This window comes from Trichomycterus rosablanca, chromosome 16 (assembly GCF_030014385.1).
Source record: "Trichomycterus rosablanca isolate fTriRos1 chromosome 16, fTriRos1.hap1, whole genome shotgun sequence".
Taxonomy (NCBI): Eukaryota; Metazoa; Chordata; class Actinopteri; order Siluriformes; family Trichomycteridae; genus Trichomycterus; species Trichomycterus rosablanca.
The window spans coordinates 17,636,567-17,647,771 of NC_086003.1; the positions used below are offsets into that span (position 1 = coordinate 17,636,567).

At 41.8% G+C, this 11,205-nt stretch overlaps 2 protein-coding genes across 2 annotated transcripts in view; one reads left to right on the plus strand and one right to left on the minus strand.

Annotated features, from left to right (window-relative positions):
- Positions 1 to 1,256, minus strand: part of wwc1 (WW and C2 domain containing 1) — a 54,196-nt gene extending 52,940 nt beyond the window's left edge. The window contains exon 1 of the mRNA XM_063011183.1: positions 879 to 1,256. Within this exon, the coding sequence (XP_062867253.1) occupies positions 879 to 997 (119 nt within the window). The 5' untranslated portion in view covers positions 998 to 1,256. The remainder of the gene's footprint in view (positions 1 to 878) is intronic.
- Positions 1,257 to 3,914: 2,658 nt separating this feature from the next.
- On the plus strand, positions 3,915 to 9,363 carry arl10 (ADP-ribosylation factor-like 10). Its single transcript, XM_063011875.1, has 4 exons — positions 3,915 to 4,049; positions 7,071 to 7,245; positions 7,462 to 7,637; positions 8,458 to 9,363. Exons 1-4 carry the CDS (start codon positions 3,915 to 3,917, stop codon positions 8,614 to 8,616), a joined length of 645 nt encoding a protein of 214 aa, XP_062867945.1. The 3' UTR covers positions 8,617 to 9,363.
- Positions 9,364 to 11,205: the final 1,842 nt, after the last annotated feature.

Consider the following 11,205-nt stretch of genomic DNA (forward strand, 5'->3'; position numbering starts at 1 on the left):
CTCTTGGTGTTTGTGAGTAAATGGGAAAGCCTTGCAATTCGATTTGCGATCTTTCCAGTGTAGTTTCAGTTTGCACCCAGTGCTTCTGGACCAGCGAGGCCATGGCCAGGATAAAATGTTTAATCAAAATCAACACAGAAACCGTAATGCTAGCGGAAAAAATCATTTTACACTGGTGCAACAAGATTCCGACTGAGCTGCGTGAAAAAATAACAAAACAATTTTTGCATTTTGACCCATTGTAAGCAACTCCTATCTAATGTAGCATGCTGGCAGCAATACTGATCAATTTTTGGGGAGATGGAGTGGAAACGTGTGCCTACACCAATCAAACGTGAATACAATCAATTGATAAACTACTATTTATTTATTAATAGAGATCTGTGTTAAATGTTTCTTTACAAAGCACATACACAGGAATTGCCCTCAGAAAGTGTCAAGCAGCTGAATATGAAATACTATTACTAACTATTAAACAAAACATGACAATTGCATCATAAAATAGGTACACCAAGCAGTTGTACAATGTTATACAAAAGGATTTTGTGCCCTAAATATTACAAACACACCATACTTAACAATGACATAAATCTAGTAGTGACCAACAGATCTAGATTTCTCTAACCACTGATTCCAGCTTAATTTCCAGGTGCATTCAGCAAACTACAAGTACATTCCCTTTCTGGTTACATGAATAAAAACAGTTCACAACAATTGCAACAGCAAACCATACCAGAACACTGAATGTTGCTGTGGATAAAACTGGAAGAAAATGATTGTTTCAAAACATTGCGTTTAAAGGCTGGTATAAAAGGCAAGTTAAGCACCATACAATGTCCTTTTGCCTCTCTAAGTACATCACATTGATTGTTACATACCTGTCTCTTGGGTCGATCCAGCTGGTAGACTGGTTTTTGTGGTCAATGTAATAGACTTTTCCGTCAAAATCTCGGGCTTCTTCCCAGCCCTCTGGCAACGGTAATTCCTTCCTCGGCATGACCAACTAGTCTCCATGTAATATATCCTGTAAGTCTTCTAGATCAGTTTGAACCATAGGTAGATTCGAGGTCCGCATCTAGCTGTACAACCTCGCAAAAATGCCATTAAAATATCTCGGTCGCTCCGCGTCCCGGATTTTTGTAACCAGTCATGGTATTTCTAAATAATTTACGGTTTAATTATAAGTCACATGCCATAAAAGCATCCTAAGAGAGTTTGACCCGACCTATTTACTGTCTTTTTTTCTTCTCGTTGCTAAAAATTCTGTAGTAAAGTCTTGCATTATCAACAATAAAAGAGATAGAATGCACGCGCTCAAATATCTAAATTAAGCTAACTAATGTTAGCCAACTTACAAACTAGGCACTAGCCCACTAGAACTATTTTATTAAAATAGTGTAGTGTAAAAACAGAAACACTGTCAAGTAAAGGTTAAAAGTTATCAGAACTGTAAACTACACTTTCTTTCGAAATGCAATTTAAATACGGTCACAGTCGAGTTTATTCAGCAAACCCAACCGCGACCCCCTTACACATATCTGAGTTTGGGCTGATGCCACCATGTTTAGCTACTAACGTTAGCCGGTTAGCCAAGTATGTACTCGAAGTACTGGATTCAAAACAGTTACCCAGCGTCTCCCCACTGCTTTATTCCGTCTTTATTTATCTCCCTACCGTGTTAACTTAATATTCCAAGGTTAAAAAAGACTTCTTCATAAAAGTCGCCGATATTTGTGAGACATTTAATCCAGTGTTCGCTGAGTGTTTGCGGTTTGTCCCTCAATACTCGACCAAGCTCGGTCGCTATGCTGCGGTTGACTGGTGACGTCACGCAGGTGCCGACCGTAATTCCCCAAATAGCAGCTCCCTCATAGTTCATATACCAGTAGTTCCCTTCACTAGTTTTCAGTGATACATTAATTGTATTTTATCAACAGAAACACATTTAGAATTTTATGCATTCAACACGATCCAAAAAAATAAAAGTAATGCAAAATAAAAGTAAAAAGGTTATAGAATTTTCAAGTTACAGTATTTCACAATGAACAGGTGAATTGGTAACAGGTGAGGGTATTATGATTGGGTATAAAATAAGGATCCACCAAAGTATCAGTCTTTACAAGCAATGATCATGGCTCACCACTTAATTAGATAATTGCCCATACGTTCAAAAAAGACATTTCTCAGTGCAAGATTACAAATGATTTAGTCTTTAACCATCTACTGTTCATAATACCGCGAGGGCGGCACGGTGGCTAAGTGGGTAGCACTGTCGCCTCACAGCAAGACGGTTCTGGGTTCGATCCCCAGGTGGGGCAGTCCAGGTCCTTTCTGTGTGGTGTTTGCATGTTCTCCCCGTGTCCGCGTGGGTTTCCTCCCACAGTCCAAAGACATGCAAGTGAGGGGAATTGGAGATACAAAATTTTCCATGACTGTGTTCGATATAACCTTGTGAACTGATGAATCTTGTGTAATGAGTAACTACCGTTCCTGTCATGAATGTAACCATGTGTAAAACATGACGTTAAAATCCTAATAAACAAACATAATACTGCGAAAAGATTTTGTGAATCTGAAAAGATTTCAGTTCATGCAGGAAAAAATTGAAAATCACAACCATAGTTGTGCGTGACCATTGAGCTCTCAGAAAGGACTGCATGAAAAACCTGGGCTTAAGTGTACTTCGGAAAACCATTTTCATTAACACGATCCTCCACTGCATCAAGAAATGCAACCTGAAACTCTATTACACAAAAAGAAAGTTGTACATCAGTTCTATGCAGAATTGTCACATAGCTCTCTGGGCCCAAGCTCATCTGAGATGAACCGAACGACAGTGGAATCGTGTGCTGTGGTCAGATGAGTACACAGTTCAGCTTATTTTTGGGAAAAACGGACATGTGATGGGTGGTAAAAATGATTGAACCCGGGGTAAATACACCCCTGTCCCAAACTTTTTGTGTGTCCCAACTCTTTAAAGTGTGTTACAGGCATCAAATTCTTGTGTTTATTTACAGAATGAAAACAGATTCCTCTTTTTATTGCATTTTACAAAACTTCGTAACTTCTCTGGAAATGGCGTTTGTATACATACAATATATACAGTATTTTGGTGAAAGACTACACAGTAGTGCAGCCGGTAGAGTGGGTGGTGCATGGCAATCCAGGACTCGATAACATGGGTTTGATCCTCACCTCCGGTCACTTTCAGGGAGGAATTTTTCTTGTTTTATCCTGGACCTAAGGTGTCCTCTAGAACTCCTACTCTTCTTCCTCGGCCTTTGTCCCGTTCGGTTTGCGGGGTCGGCTCTCGGCGGACCATGATCCGCATTGATTTGGCACAATTTTTTACGCCGGATGCCCCTCCTGACACAACCCTCCCTATTTTATCCGGGATTGGGACCGGAACTACAATGCACTGGTTTGTGCATCTAGCGGCTAGGTATCTATAGGACAATTCAGTGTTTCCAATTAGCCTGGTGGCATGTTTTTGGACTGTGGGAGGAAACCGGAGCACCCGGAGGAAACCCACGCGGACACGGGGAGAACATGCAAACTCCGCACAGAACCCAGAATCTTCTCGCTGTGAGGCGTCAGTGCTACCCACTTAGCCACCGTGCCTCCCCCTCTAGAACTCCTACTACTATACTCTAAATTGCCTTTAGGGGCGAGAGTGAATTTTGCCCTGCGATTAACTGGTGCACTGTCCAGGTTACATTCCTGTCGACTGCATTCCCACCGCTACCCTGATCAGGATGAAATGGTTTAAGATGATTTAAAAGCGAATATGGAGCGCCGCCGTTTGGTGAGACTATAGCAGTGCGTTTGTCGTTACAAACACAGGAAAGGTCACGTGCTCTGACAAACAAGCGCGAGCGCACTGTTGTGGCCCTCACGCGCTCTCACAGCCGCCCATGGTTGTGCTCCGGCAGGTGAGTGTGGCCGTCATGGCCGCTGCGGCCGCTCTAGGAGCCGCTGTCTTTATGGCCATTAATATCTTTTACAAGAGGCGAGTGTGGACACCAGAAGACTATTACGTGTTTAAAGAGGTAAGTGTTAATTGTTTTTTAAACTATGCTTACTAAATAGTGTGACAGCAAAGCTGCGGACTTCCCTGACTGCGCCCTGTAGTGCATACTAGCGTACTAAATAGTATGTAAACACTATCTCACCTTATATTCTGCTACGCTGTTTTGGCATACTGCGTAGGTTGAAAGTACAGTGCGCTTGTCGATGCAGGTGAAATTTTACAGCTGTATGAAAACAAACTTATGAACTCAAATGTATGTACTGGTTATGCCAAGTAAAACGTAGTGTACCTATGTACCCTGTGCTAAATTTATATACCCTTCTTGGCCAGAGACCAAACAAAAACAGTGCTAACAGTTGATTAGTCAAATGCAATGTCACAAAATCACCACTGGAGTGAGACAACATCTGTCACTACTACTGGCAACACTGCACTGGAGCTCTGTAAGGACAAGAGATCTAATGTATAACATTATATATATATATACTGTATATATATACAGTGTATCACAAAAGTGAGTACACCCCTCACATTTCTGCAGATATTGAAGTATATCTTTTCATGGGACAACACTGACAAAATGACACTTTGACACAATGAAAAGTAGTCTGTGTGCAGCTTATATAACAGTGTAAATTTATTCTTCCCTCAAAATAACTCAATATACAGCCATTAATGTCTAAACCACCGGCAACAAAAGTGAGTACACCCCTTAGTGAAAGTTCCTGAAGTGTCAATATTTTGTGTGGCCACCATTATTTCCCAGAACTGCCTTAACTCTCCTGGGCATGGAGTTTACCAGAGCTTTACAGGTTGCCACTGGAATGCTTTTCCACTCCTCCATGACGACATCACGGAGCTGGCGGATATTCGAGACTTTGCGCTCCTCCACCTTCCGCTTGAGGATGCCCCAAAGATGTTCTATTGGGTTTAGGTCTGGAGACATGCTTGGCCAGTCCATCACCTTTACCCTCAGCCTCTTCAATAAAGCAGTGGTCGTCTTAGAGGTGTGTTTGGGGTCATTATCATGCTGGAACACTGCCCTGCGACCCAGTTTCCGGAGGGAGGGGATCATGCCCTGCTTCAGTATTTCACAGTACATATTGGAGTTCATGTGTCCCTCAATGAAATGTAACTCCCCAACACCTGCTGCACCCATGCAGCCCCAGACCATGGCATTCCCACCACCATGCTTGACTGTAGGCATGACACACTTATCTTTGTACTCCTCACCTGATTGCCGCCACACATGCTTGAGACCATCTGAACCAAACAAATTAATCTTGGTCTCATCAGACCATAGGACATGGTTCCAGTAATCCATGTCCTTTGTTGACATGTCTTCAGCAAACTGTTTGCGGGCTTTCTTGTGTAGAGACTTCAGAAGAGGCTTCCTTCTGGGGTGACAGCCATGCAGACCAATTTGATGTAGTGTGCGGCGTATGGTCTGAGCACTGACAGGCTGACCCCCCACCTTTTCAATCTCTGCAGCAATGCTGACAGCACTCCTGCGCCTATCTTTCAAAGACAGCAGTTGGATGTGACGCTGAGCACGTGCACTCAGCTTCTTTGGACGACCAACGTGAGGTCTATTCTGAGTGGACCCTGCTCTTTTAAAACGCTGGATGATCTTGGCCACTGTGCTGCAGCTCAGTTTCAGGGTGTTGGCAATCTTCTTGTAGCCTTGGCCATCTTCATGTAGCGCAACAATTCGTCTTTTAAGATCCTCAGAGAGTTCTTTGCCATGAGGTGCCATGTTGGAACTTTCAGTGACCAGTATGAGAGAGTGTGAGAGCTGTACTACTAAATTGAACACACCTGCTCCCTATGCACACCTGAGACCTAGTAACACTAACAAATCACATGACATTTTGGAGGGAAAATGACAAGCAGTGCTCAATTTGGACATTTAGGGGTGTAGTCTCTTAGGGGTGTACTCACTTTTGTTGCCGGTGGTTTAGACATTAATGGCTGTATATTGAGTTATTTTGAGGGAAGAATAAATTTACACTGTTATATAAGCTGCACACAGACTACTTTTCATTGTGTCAAAGTGTCATTTTGTCAGTGTTGTCCCATGAAAAGATATACTTAAATATCTGCAGAAATGTGAGGGGTGTACTCACTTTTGTGATACACTGTATATACTCTTTTTCCCCCCAATTTTTATCCCCCAGTCTAGTCGTGTCCAATTACCCTGAATGCGTCCTCTATACTGACAGGCACTGTGCACGGAGGGCCACACCCCCATCAGCATTATTCCTCAGCCCTGTGCAGGCACCATCAGTCAGCCAGCAAGGGGCAGCAGTCGCACCAGTTATGAGGACCTATGATCCGACTTTCTTACCCCTAACCCTGAACAACAGCCAAACGTTGTTCATACTGCCGCCCAGCCTAGTCGGAGAGGCAGAGCTGAGGTTCGATACGATGTATTCGAAACCCCAACTCTGGTGAGCTAGCGTACTTTACCGCTGCGCCACCTGAGCGGTTAATGTATAACATTTTTAAGTTATATTTCTGTAAAATACATGGGTAAGGAGGGCAAAGTATTTATCCACTTTTTTCAAATTAAAATACCTTCAGTATGTACACTGATGAGCCAAAACTTTTAAGAACACTTTCCTAATTTGATGTTAAATCAGCTCTGCCATGCCAAGACTCCACAGGACATCAAGAGGAGTGATGTGGTATCTGGTACCAGGACATTACCAAGAGGTCCAACTTTTATTCATTCACCAATAATTAACACTCAAAGTCACTTTCAGTACATAATTGTAAGTGGCCAGGTGCGATCAAGACAACAAAAAGGTTGAGAACCACTAATTCCCGGGTTCGAATCCCCAGCTGTGCTGTTGGCCGGTTGGGTTTCCACGTACAGAGGAGGATAGCTGAAGCCCCTCAATGGACCGGCATTCTGTCTGGAATGGGTTAATGCTTTGCACTGAGTAAAGTGGTGGTAAATCTTTAAAATAAATTAATGAATGAAAGATCTAGGCCTTATTATTACGTTGTTTGAACTGTGTCTTTTATATAATTTAAGGAGGAGGTGGAGCGCAGGCAGAAGCAGGTGCTCGTGCTCGGTTTAAATGGAGCCGGGAAGAGCAGCGTTCTTCAAGCGTTGAGTGGAGCAACTAGAAACGGAAGCTGTGCACCCACACGTGGCTTCAACTTTGTTCGTCTCAACACACCCACCTGCGAATTTGACTTTCTAGAAAGTATGTATCAAATGAGTAAACCCATGACTTCTGAAAACCAGTTTTCATTCATTTATTGTCTGTTTTACCTCTGCTTTAAGTCTGGGTTTCTGTTTTTAGATAAACCAGAAATAAAAAAGCATGTGGTTAAAAAATGAGAATGATGTCTGTGATTGATGTAAGTGATTTTTAAAAATGTGGATTTTTTTATGTGACTACTATGTTTTTTTCTGCTAGTTGGAGGTGGCGAAGACTTGCGAGTGTATTGGGCTGATTTCCTAAGGAAAACAAACATCTTGTTGTATGTAGTGGATACGTCAGATAGAAGTCAACTCCTTCTGGCTAAAGATGAACTCCACAGACTGCTGAGACTTGACACTCAACTTCCAGTCATTATATTAGGAAACAAACAGGTGATTGAAACACTCAGTTATTCCCCAGTGCTATCATACATTTTTAACAGCATAAATGGTATCATAAAGTGAATGAAGTGTATATACATTTTTAAATTGGCTTAAAGCTACTTTAATCCCTATCCAGGGTTGGGTATAATACATTATTGTGGTTTATGTCTAAATACTAATATATTTATTATATTTTTAATGCATTTTTTTACTTTGATCTTCCAATCTAGTCTTCCAATTCTTGATTGTTACTCCACTGCCACTTTCACAAACCACAATCTAATCCAGGAGAGCTGGATTACCACATGCCCCCTCCAACATGTGTCCAATCTGCGCCCGCTTCTTATCACCTACCAGTGTTGGGTTCCCACACAGAGCCTTATCGCATATAGCTCCATGTGACTCCCCCTACCACTCACATAGGTCCTCGGACCTGTCCCAGAGATCGCATATTGCAGCAGGAACAGACCCCATCTGACCTTTCTTCCCTCAAACACTGCCACTTGTGTTTGTGTGAATGCCCGGCCAGGTCTGTGGTTCTGCCGATACTGAAGTTTAAACACTCCTTGGTGGTGTGTCTGAATATGTGTATTTACATTTTTTAAACTTTTAAAGGTTTTGATTAGAAATGATCACTTTATTGATCCCAGAGTGAAATTCATGTAATTGTGTGTTATTTCATCAGCACGTTTTTTATTGTGGCCTGGTTTCTGATATAAACGACGAGCGGAAAATAAGGCACAAGTCAGAGAACCAAGTTACTGTTTTTATCAGGTGCAGAAAACTGTCAAAATTAACACCTGCATGTTAATGTTCCCTTTTATTTCAGGACAAGTTCAATGCTGTGAGTGAGTCTGAACTGCGTCATGCTCTCTCTCTGGACTCAGTGGCAGATCAGAGTAAGCTCTTCACTCTTCAGATCAGCTCTGCAAGTGCAGAGTCCTGCAGTCTCCAGAATCTACAGGATCTGCTGGTCAAATTGGTGTGAGGTCTTGGTACATGCATGATCTGATCTGTAAAGATTTAGAAATGGAATGTGGCATCCATAAAAATGTCTTTTAGGAAAACCTCATCATAGGTATTGGCATTTGGTACTACTACAACTTTCTTTGAGCCTTTCATACAGACGGTCTAGGTCACATGGTATATGTTTTGTTCTACTACTGCTGAACTTATTTTGTTTCTCATTCAGGCATGCTGCATGAGTACCTCATGTTTACTTTAGAATACTACCCAAGCATGTGGGTATGTGTTTGTGCTTGTGAGAAAATAAGTTCTCTTTTTTACTGTGTAAAAGTCTCAAGTTACAAGTGATTGTTTACAGTTTTGTGGCAATACTACTGACTAGAGATGGACCGATCGTGGTTTTTGGCACCGATTCCGATCTCCTTTCAGGGACATCGGCCGATAGCCGATTCCGATCGGGGGGGGGGGGGGATTAGCAGTAAATAAACTTAAAAAGAGCCTCACAGTAAAGATAAACCGGAGCAGCGCGCGCGCGTTTGTGCCTTTAGAAGAGGCGCAGTTACAGAGACGCAGAGTTCACAGTATCGCTATAAGTGATCCATTGATTCATGAGTTGATTCGTTTTTATGTGAAGCGTAAGTTTCTCTTCTCAGTTATCTCTCCGTGTTTACTGTTATTAATTAAATGTCGTGGTTTTAAATAAACACCAGCTACTACAGAACATTTTGTGTGACTCTCTTACATTAAAAAGCTTAATTAAAAAGCTTAATTAAACTGCTATTACCACAGATCTGTAACCGAGTCAGACTCGTTCCGTCTAAGGAGCTAAAAGTTTTCTAAAAGTTCAGCAGATGATCCTGAACTAACGAATTTGGTAATGAATAAACTTTTGCCTCTGATTGGCTCTGTAACGTCTTCTGTTCTCATCTACATCACAAGTAAGAACCGCTTACGATTTACCAAAGTGAACCAGGAGTTTATATAACGTGCTGATAGAATCGACTCAGATGTGACCGGGTTGAATTATCTTTTTAAAGTAAATATTACAATCAGCAAAACTACATCGTAAGAGCTTTCACGATGGTTTCTGTACGATTGTTGATGAATGGTGATGTGATGGTTGGTGCTTCGTAGCTCAAAGTCTGGATCAATCCACTGAGCTGTTAACTTAACGTGATCTTTTATATATCACACGATCGGATCGGCTACTTTTAGGAAATATCGCCGATCGCCGATAGCATATTTTGATTAAAAATCGGCCGATACCGATTCGTAGCCGATCAATCGTCCCATCTCTACTACTGACATATCAAAATGCTGCAATATTGACTTACTTATGGTAATATTTTAACCAAAGAAATGTACAGTTTCGCTTAACTGAATGTAAATGACAAGAAATGCCTGGTGTAAGGAAGCTGTCGCACCTATTGGTTTGTTTGACTGTGTTGACTTTCTGGACTGTATGATCGATTACACTGACAGTTGATATAAAGCACAGAAACTCAAAGCAAAGCGTTGTGTTTTATATTGCATCATTAACACCATTATTTCTATTTTTCATTTTCTTTCACCAGTATTAGGGTCACTGCTGGCCTAAAATCCTAAAACAGTATCAGTGCATATTTCCTGATATTTTATGACTCCTTCTTGATATTTCCATAACTTATGGTAGAAACGCATGGAGCCTGGCTGGTGACATCCCATATAAATAAAAATAATGCATGGCCATACCAGATTAAACGTGAGAACGAGGTCATTTTATTTTGGCTACAGCTAACATACTGAATCAGGCATCTACTCTCTGGGGATTCAATAAGTGTCAGCCATGTCTCACAGCAAGTGAGTCTAAAATATCACCATACAGTGGGGCCAAAAAGTATTTAGTCAGCCACTGATTGTGCAAGTTCTCCTACTTAGAAAGATGAGAGAGGTCTGTAATTTTCATCATAGGTACACTTCAACTATGAGAGACAAAATGAGAAAAAAAAATCCAGGAAATCACATTGTAGGATTTTTAAAGAATTTATTTGTAAATTATGGTGGAAAATAAGTATTTGGTCAATAACAAAAGTTTAACTCAATACTTTGTAACATAACCTTTGTTGGCAATGACAGAGGTCAAACGTTTCCTGTAAGTCTTCACCAGGTTTGTACACACTGTGGCTGGTATTTTGGCCCATTCCTCCATGCAGATCTCCTCTAGAGCAGTGATGTTTTGGGGCTGTCGCTGGGCAACACGGACTTTCAACTCCCTCCACAAATTTTCTATGGGGTTGAGGTCTGGAGACTGGCTAGGCCACTCCAGGACCTTGAAATGCTTTTTACGGAGCCACTCCTTCGTTGCCCGAGCGGTGTGTTTGGGATCATTGTCATGCTGGAAGACCAAGCCACGTTTCATCTTCAATGCTCTCACTGATGGAAGGAGGTTTTGGCTTAAAATCTCACGATACATGGCCTCGTTCATTCTTCCCTTAACACGGATCAGTCGTCCTGTCCCCTTTGCAGAAAAACAGCCCCAAAGCATGATGTTTCCACCCCCATGTTTCACAGTAGGTATGGTGTTCTTGGGTTCTTCTTCTTCCTCCAAACACGACGAGTTGAGTTTTTACCA